At 51.5% G+C, this 8,662-nt stretch overlaps 1 protein-coding gene across 1 annotated transcript; it reads right to left on the bottom strand.

Annotated features, from left to right (window-relative positions):
• Window positions 1-312: 312 nt before the first annotated feature.
• Window positions 313-3,554, bottom strand: LOC119336704 (auxin response factor 18-like). The gene is made up of 3 exons (XM_037608775.1): window positions 2,442-3,554; window positions 1,311-2,224; window positions 313-762 (listed from the first exon to the last, which is right to left on the bottom strand). The coding sequence occupies exons 1-3, from the start codon at window positions 3,537-3,539 to the stop codon at window positions 690-692; spliced, it is 2,085 nt and encodes a 694-aa protein (XP_037464672.1). The 5' UTR covers window positions 3,540-3,554; the 3' UTR covers window positions 313-689.
• Between the last annotated feature and the right edge of the window lie 5,108 nt (window positions 3,555-8,662).

Here is an 8,662-nt window from a genome sequence, read left to right as displayed (position 1 = left end):
ATGGCAGCAGCAGCAAACGTCGCGCTCCATCGACCACAGGCGCCGTTGTTGGCTTGCCCGCTTTGCCATCCCTCCAGTCCAGATCGCCACAACACAGACACGGACGCGGACACCACGCGCTCGCTCCACATCCGTTCACATCATGCCGTGGAAGGAACCGGAGAGCTGGCCTGCACCCATCTCGTCTCGTCCCATGGCCGTGGCAAGTCCACATCTCCCAGCCACCCCCACGCCGTGGATCCAGCTCACCGAACAACAGCATATATGTCTCTGTTTTGTGCTTGGTTCCGACACTGACGGACCACACGCATGTTTTCACAGAACAAAAGAAGATTCAGACATTCATTCTTCCCAGGACTTTCAGCAAGGAACCGCCATGGATTCTGAGCCAGAGTTACTGCTAACATCATCATAATGGGTGGTAGCGAACACAACGAAAAAAAAGAAGGAAAAACTGTTCATGGATCACCACACAAACAATCACCCCGTCCCATTCTGGGAGCTCTCTAACAATTGGAGAAAAACTGAAGCTGCCTGCAGCGGTGGTGCTTCTTGACTTGCATCCAGGCTGCGGAATTTGCCGCCGCCACGCTATCTATGCGCTCTGAGAATCGCCACCGTGCTGTGCCGCTGCGCTCGTCCCGGCTGAGCATACAAGTGGAGAAAGAGCTTCCCCTTCCTCATTCCTCCTAGCTCGCTACGCTGCTGTCGCCGCTCGTGTCCGTTAGTATGGTCAGCCTACGCGCCGTCTTCGTGAAGTCACTGCAAAATTCACAGCAAAGTTTTCGAATTAGGTTAGTATGTAGTCCGGCCAACAAATGGAGAAAGAGAGAAAAATGTTTTGTGGCAGAAGATGATGTTTCCTTCAACAATAAGGAAACATTAGTGGTCATCGGAGGGAACTCGTAAAGTCAAAGTACCATAAGGAGCAGGATGCTTCCAAGGCAACAACACCTAGAGTTTCGGTGCCTGAAGATACGTCGATTTGGATGTATTAGAAGAAAATCCGCAACTACTGATACAAATGTGGCCATTTCCGAGGTCTTGCAATAGATGCAGGGTTTAAATTGGTGATATTGAGGCCAACAGATGTGTAATGTTAGGTGGAATAAACAGGCAAACTGGGAGTTTCTAACCAACTATGCTAATAGAAAATTAGGAAACAGGCACTTCTATATATTTGAAGAGTGGATGTGACCAAATACCTAACCGATTCTAAAATGACTACCAAGCATTTTAAAAAGACAAGATGAAACGAGTAAACTAATGCTTGAACAGAAACATACATTTTAATCTGAAATCATACAAACCTGAAAGGTTCATCTCCGGTGTGTTTGAGCGCCCCGGCTGCATCACGGTAGAAAACATGGCTCATCAGCTCGGCTTTTTCCATACCGAACATGTCGGAAAGCCGGCAATATAACTCTTCGTACGAGCCAACAGCAGTGAGATCAAGTGTGCGCCCGACGTCCTCTGATTGCATGAATATCTTGCAGTGCCCGGTATCCAGCCCGAGATCGAGTACCTTGTTGTCCTGGCACAATGGAACTCCTCGACAGGACAAGTTCTTCGTAGTGCCATTCTGGTTGCTTTGTGGGCTTGGAAGATCAGAGTTATTCGCCGACTTCTCGGCACTCATTTCAGAGGAGCTCTTCCTAGCAGCAGATGGAGAGAAACCCCCAGAGTTGCCTAAAGTGATCTGCTGCTCAGTGAGTATGGGTTTCCCAAAGAGCATCAGCTGGGGTGAAGCCTTCTTGACATCTGACTTGTTGTTGCTCTGGTGATTGCCAATGGTCAGCATGCACGAGATGTCGTCTCGCGCAGCCGGGTGACCGATGATGAGCCCAGCGGCGATCCTCGGCTGCCCGCCGTGATCGACCTGGTGAAGCCCGTGCGGTGACAGACTCGACTGCAGTTTGTTAAGGTGGAGATCTGATAAAGATATACCAAATTGAGCATGCCTGGCTCCCTGTATGCCTGCAGGAGTGCCGTCCGGGAAATAGCACATCGGACCGACGCCGCCGCGTCCGAGTGGGTTTCCGTGGAACATCGGGGCCGGAAACTGGCCGTCGACCGGGAGGTCGGGGTAGAACGGAACACAGAGCTTCTTCCGAGGCGGCGAGAACGGAGCGAGGTGAATGGCCGGCATGTTTGAGACCAGCTCAACCAGCCATGGACTCACCCTCTTCACATTCTGTAGCAGGTCCGGTTCATCCCAAGTCACCTGCAGCACAAGGCCATAGTACCAAGAAAGAATTCTTCAGCATTTTGACAGTTAAATGCATGATTCTACTACTAGCAATCAATTCAATTACTAGTCAATACAAGGAATGCAATCTTGTGGTGCTGTCCTAGAGAGGATGGATTTGTACACAATTTAATACAACTACGGATGAGATGAGTGATGGAGAAGTGGAGATGTACTCCCAATGAAGTAGTACCTGAAGAAGTCTCCAAGGTGAATTGGGCCATCGAATGGGGTCGGCCACCTGCACGGCCGACACAGTCCCCATGAACCAGCTGATCCTGGACGAGTCCTCCGTCTCGAAGGCCATCTTGAACCTCATGCCGGGGCACCACTGGGTGCGCATCGCCGCCCTGACCGCGGCCGCCCTCACGCAGAACTCCGGCGTGCTCGCCCTCGGGTAGTAGAGCACGTCGAACGGCTGCCCGCTGGCGGCAAGATTGGCCGCCTCGGCGACCTCCTCCGGCCGCACCCTCACCTTCACCTTCCCCCTCGCCCCCATCATCTTGTTGCCGCCGTCCTCCTCCCCCCTCAGGAACATGGAGAATCCCCCGTAATTGCCGGTCGCCGCCGGCGGGGGCGGGGGCAGCAGCTCCGGGCCGCCGATGCCCCCTTTCTTGGCGCGGCGGATGCCGACGCAGAGATCCCCGTTCTCGGTCCTCATGAAGACGATGGAGTCCCCGGCGACGAGCTTCTTCTGGTTGACGAAGGAGCTCCACCCCGTGGTGAGGAGGTGGCGGCGGGGCGTGCCGCGGTAGATGTGGCGGAACTTCCAGACGACGCCGTGCACGTCCTTGGCGAGCACGGTCTGGACGGGCGGGTCGGCGGAGTAGTCGAGCCGCGGGAAGATGGTCTCGGCGCAGTAGCGCGGCACGGAGAAGCCGCCGCCGTTGTTGGCGTCGGACTGCGTGAGCGTCTTGGCGAAGGAGGCGGGCTTGTCCTCCTGCCCGGCGGCGGCGGCGGCAATGGCGTCGTCGGCGTCGTCCTGGGGCCGGGCGGGGACGAGGCGGATCTTGGCGAAGACCTCATCGGTGTCCGGATCGGCCATGAAGCGGACGGCGGCGACGCGGCAGAGGACGAGCGCCTGGAGGCGGGCCCCCGGCGGGAAGTCGACGGCGCCGGCCTGGCCCTGCGCGTGCTCCGCGTGGCCCTGCGGGAAGTAGTAGACCCTGGAGCCGGGCGGTGGCATCTGCACCATGCCGCCGGCGCAGGCGTGCCACAGCTGCGGGTCCAGGCAGCGCGGCCCCTCCCCCCTCTCCCGCTCCCCCGCCGCCGAGTCCACGAACGTAATCATCCCCTCCTCCTCCTCCTGTCCCGCCTCCTCCACTCACTGCACCGCCCGTCACAGCAGCGCAAAGCAAATAATCCCACCAGAATTAGGCCGTCCCCCCACCACCCCCCACCACCACTACCACCAGAAACTTTTCCACCGCCGCCGCCGCCGCCACCACGACCATCAGAGCAGAGCTCGCTCGCTGAGAAAGGCTGGGCGAAAGGCACAAGAGAAAGAAAGAGAGAATTTTGGGGTCAGAGACGGGCGCTGCCGCAGAGGAAAAGCAACGAAAGAACGCACGAAAGCGAAGCCCCGACCGACAGCACCGCGATTCATCCATCCGTCCGTCGACCAGTCACTCACCTCTGAAAGCGGCGCAGGCGCGGCAGCAGATCCCTCCAAACCGAGCGAGGACGGACAGGGGCGGGCGGGCGAGGACGAAGCGGTCCGTCTGTGTGTATGCGCCTCTGCTGCGGTTGCCTCCCTCCTCCCTCCCCTCCCCTCCCCTCCCCTGCCTTCTCTGCAGTCTCCCTCAGGTGCAGCAGGGGCAGGGCAGCGGCAGGCTCAGATTCCTCCAGACTGCAGCTGACACGCGGGCGCAGGAGGGCTAAATAGGGCAGCAGCAAAGGGGAGGTCAAGGCTAAAGGGAAGCGGATTAGGCGAGTAGTACCCCTATACTTTGTGATGAGCGGCTTAATGAATGAATAAACTATTGCTTGTCTAGCAGTTCAGTTGCTCGCTGCTTTTGTTTCGGATCGGATCAGTTCAGTTCGGTTCCCAGCGCGTACAAAAAGGTGCTACTACTCTACTAACACTAGTCCACTGCCTTGCCGGCCTCCTATTTTTGCCCACGGGTTTAGCGGCGGGCCTGGGTTAGTAGTAGTAGTGTTAATCATCACATCATTAGTGGTGGTGGTGGGCGTAGGAGGAGGAGTATCCACCACTCCATCGCGCACCGCCTGTTACTCATCGGAAAAGCGTTCTGCATGTGTGGATTCACATGACTCTCGCTCTCATGGCGATGCCGTGATCACGAACCGACTAGTAGTAGGAGTGCTAATAATAATGCAACGGCCGGGTAACAGCAGCTGGTTTTCGTCGAAAGAAAAAAAAAGAAAAAAAAAAGGAGTGAACGGCAGCCGGTGCCGGGGCCGGGGCCGCGCGCACGGGGCGCGGTTGGGGTTGGGATCGGGTCGGATGGGATCCGGAGATTGTTTTGTCGGGGCGGGTCGCTTGCCTGGAGATTCGCTCTCGTCTGTTCCACCGGGAGCGGGAGCGGGAGCGGGAGCGGGCGAGTCGGCCGGGGACGGTGGGGTGCGACGCGTTCAGTCCTCCGCTGCGGCCGCCGGGTGACTGAGCTGAGCTGAGCTCTGCTCTGCCGCTCGCGCGGCCCTGTCGGCATGTGACGCTCGCTTGTTCGCTTCCGCCTCGCTGCTAGAGTATTTCTCTCTGGCTTGTTTGGTGCTTTGCGTGGGTGCACACACGCTGCTGCTGTGGCACAGCACGCAAAGGAGCCAGTGCTGTGCCGCAACAGCATTCGTGGCATGCAAGCATGGGTCTACATATTCATAATATCGAATCGGGATCATTAGATTCATCGTGAAATGAATTTTCATATTTCATTTATTTGGTATTGTGAATGTCGATGATTTTGGCTCTGACTTTGATCGAAGTAAAAGAAGTTTGACTTTCCAAAAACCAAATGCACCTTTATATTTTGGAACTGAGGGAGTATTTGGTTTGTCGACTGGGGACGATGATGCAGTGTGTTTTCTTTTATTTATAATACTATGTTTTGATGGGCCTTTTGTAGCGTGATTCTGTGTTATATGCTAATTAATCCATACTTATGTGAGAAAATTTTCTGCGTCTGTGTGTTGTCTAAGTGGTGAGAGGGTGCACTAAATTGGTATATTTTTTATCGGCCATTTGCGCCGATTGATTTCAAAAATCATGGACTTGGTCAAAATCGTGAACTAAATCCAAAATTGAATACCTCAATGGAACGGAAAAACTCCAAAATTAAGGAGCATCGTGAGTTAAAAAATTTGAATGAGGGAGCTCCTTGAGAAATTCTTGACTCTGTCAAAATATTAAACCAAATTCAAAATTGAATACTTCAATAGATTGAAAAGGTTGCAAAATTAAGGAGCATAGTGAATTAAAAGAATCCAATGAGAGATCTCCTTAAAAAATTGTTGACCCGGTTAAAATCAGATGACCCAATTCTTAGTTGAAGACCTCAATTGATTGTGAGACCTTAAAAACTTAGCGAGCATAGTGTATTTAGAGATTCGAAGACATTAAGCAAACACAGCCAAATGCGAGGATTCATGATCTTCTCGGTAACACTTTAAACTCCATCTTACATCTTTTTAACACCGGAAAACCTATTTCGAGCCTATGCAACCACTTTTCAACATCAATTGGGTTGATACTAATAGGTCAATTCCGCTCGTTGGCATAACATTTTGCTAAGACACTACATGTCTTCCAACCATACGGGCTTTGCCATCGCATGAACACAACACATATCATTTTTTTTAAACAAGGCAAAAGATTTGCCATTTCATTGATTAAGAAGAAGGTTTAGACAGGCCACGAAGTGGCAAGAAATAAAATCTACTTTCGCGGCATTACAACACTCAAATGCTTGGCGCCTGCCAACGCCCAAAGCGACAACTCCTCTTTTATCTTACTAATGACGACTGTCGTAGGTGCGGCGGTGTTGCGGAAAACTCTAGCATTGTGCTCCGTCCAAATTTCACGGGAGATTAGCATCATTAGTGAGGCGAGCGTCTTGGGGGATTCAGAACGAAGATATACGTTTCCATTCCACCATTCCCACACCGAGCTCCTCGCTGACCAAGTAGTAGCCTGAGTGTGATCCATGCCAAGCCAGTGAAGAATATCGTTCCACACACGAAGGGTGTAGCGACATTGGAACAGTAAGTGGGTCGCCGTCTCTGGGCTTTGCTTGCAAAGCGGGCATAGCCCGCAGTTGGGCCACCCACATCGAGCAAGGCGGTCCGATGTCCAGATTCTATCTTGAAGGACAAGCCATGCGAAAAATTTGCACCGCGGAGGAGCCCACACCTTCCACACCGATAGGACCATGGCTGACGTAGTTAGGCCCTCAAACTGCGCCTTGTAAGCCGAGGAAGCTGAGTACGATCCGTCCTTGGTGAACTTCCAAATAATGGAATCCTCCATGTCCTCATCCAGAGTGACCGAGTCAATCTTCTCCCAAAGTGCGACGAACTGGTGGACATGGTCTACTGTGAGACCGTCGGAGAAGTCAATATGAGAGATCCAAGTGTTGTCTGTTAAAGCCTGTTTGACCGAGCAGTTTTTCCTTCGGGAGAGGTCGAAAATGCCAGGCGCTAGGTCCCGTGGGCGCATGCCATCAAGCCAGGAGGAGTTCCAGAACTTAGCCACATGCCCATTGCCAACTGTGACGGAAGTGGCAGCTGCAAAAAAGTCCCTCTCTTCATCAGTGCATGGCGTACCCATACCAATCCACGGTTTTGTGGGCTCTTGCCACTCGAACCAGAGCCATCGAAGCCTAAGAGCCTTAGCAAACTTGTCCAAGTTGAGCACACCTAAGCCACCGTGCTTCTTAGGCTTGCAAACAAGGTCCCAATTGACTTTGCATTTCCCACCAGAAACCTTGTCGGTGCCCGCCCAAAGATAGGCGCGACGGATAGAATCAATCTTTCTAAGGACCTTAGCTGGGATGTTGAGCGGCGTGAGGTGGTAAATGGCAATGGCAGTGAGAACAACTTTGACAAGGACGGCCCGACCGGCGGTAGCGACATGTCTTCCTTGCCACGGAGGAAGTTTGCCAGCCACCTTATCCTCAAGGTGCTGAAAGTGGATCCTCTTGAGGCGCTTGACCGATAACGGTAGTCCAAGATATCTCATTGGAAAGGACGTGCGGACAGCCGGAAAAGCATGAAGAATGTCTTGAAGATCGACACTTTCACAACGAATCAGGGCGACAATATTAACTGTCCGAACTTTGATGAGTAGCTTTGGCAGGGCGACGACATGTCACTTTATTCGACAGGCTAATGTTGTTGCTTACGTGATTGCTAGGTTTAGCTTTAGAGAGAGCATAGGAGCGGTATGGAAAGATCAACCATCATCATTCTTCATTCCTATCCTTGTATAGGGCATGATTATTATTTGATAGTCACCGAAGTTAAGAAAATAATAATAAGCCGTACATGTATGTATGACCTCGTAGAAAAAACATATATAAATGAGCACAAGTAAAATCAATTAAAGACCTTTCGTGTGAGGGACACATTGCTTGTACTTGATCCTTTCCAAAATTTGGCAGCCTAATGCCCTAATGTTGTCAAAAGCTTGTTCAACCACTAGACAAGGTAATGCTATTCCATTAAGATGCAATCTCCCGTTGTACATTATAAATTTGAGTTGATTTGATCGAAGCATAGCGGACCAGTCAAATCAGACAAGTTCTACCTTCAAGAAATTAAACAAGGGTGATCAAAAAGAATCCCCGCAACACCAAGAAAGTTAAGCAAGGAAGATGCAAGGCGTTCATTAGTTCCTTCAGTCAATTAATTTCTCCTTGTTGATGATGCATGGTCCAATCAAATCTCACTATCCTTCAATTGTCAAAGAGTGAAGCCTTTTGTCGGGCTTGGATGGGATCTTCCCTTGACATGGTCACGGAAGGAGAAAGGAAGGATCATGATATATCTCCAAATGTGAGACCAAAAATAAAGTAGTATACCGTGGGCTCATGGCACTGAAAATAGCACACGCTACAGAGAACATAAAATACCAGAGTAAATATTCAACAGTTTTGATTAGTTCAAGTGTCGTTGAATGATTTGGACCGACAAACGTGTAAAGATGTGGTCAAGTCATTCGCTGTCGACCATATTAATACGACTGTCTCTTGCCTGATTGGCCGCGTAGGAATGACTACTGTAGCTATGGTCACCATGATGTGGCCGTGGTTGGACTTATGCTAGCTGAGTTTGGTGGCTGCCAGCTCCTTCATTTGTTTCGTTGCCTAGTCCATTCCTCCATTTGATTTGTCTTCTAGTCTTCTAAGTTCATCAATTATTAGTAGTATTATTAGGAAGCTTAGTTTATTGATCAGATTA

This window comes from Triticum dicoccoides, chromosome 7B (assembly GCF_002162155.2).
Source record: "Triticum dicoccoides isolate Atlit2015 ecotype Zavitan chromosome 7B, WEW_v2.0, whole genome shotgun sequence".
NCBI lineage: Eukaryota > Viridiplantae > Streptophyta > Magnoliopsida > Poales > Poaceae > Triticum > Triticum dicoccoides.
Note: the sequence above shows the minus strand (reverse complement) of the source record. Positions and strands in the feature narration are given on the sequence as shown.

What these genes read in the sequence shown, in the direction of transcription:
- LOC119336704 (XM_037608775.1), bottom strand. Translation starts at nt 3,539, where the DNA reads ATGATTACGTTCGTGGACTCGGCGGCGGGGGAGCGGGAGAGGGGGGAG. An exon ending in CACCTTGGAGACTTCTTCAG is followed by an intron (nt 2,225 to 2,441) that starts GTACTACTTCAT and finishes CTTGTGCTGCAG; the next exon opens with GTGACTTGGGATGAACCGGA. An exon ending in ACCGGAGATGAACCTTTCAG is followed by an intron (nt 763 to 1,310) that starts GTTTGTATGATT and finishes TGAATTTTGCAG; the next exon opens with TGACTTCACGAAGACGGCGC.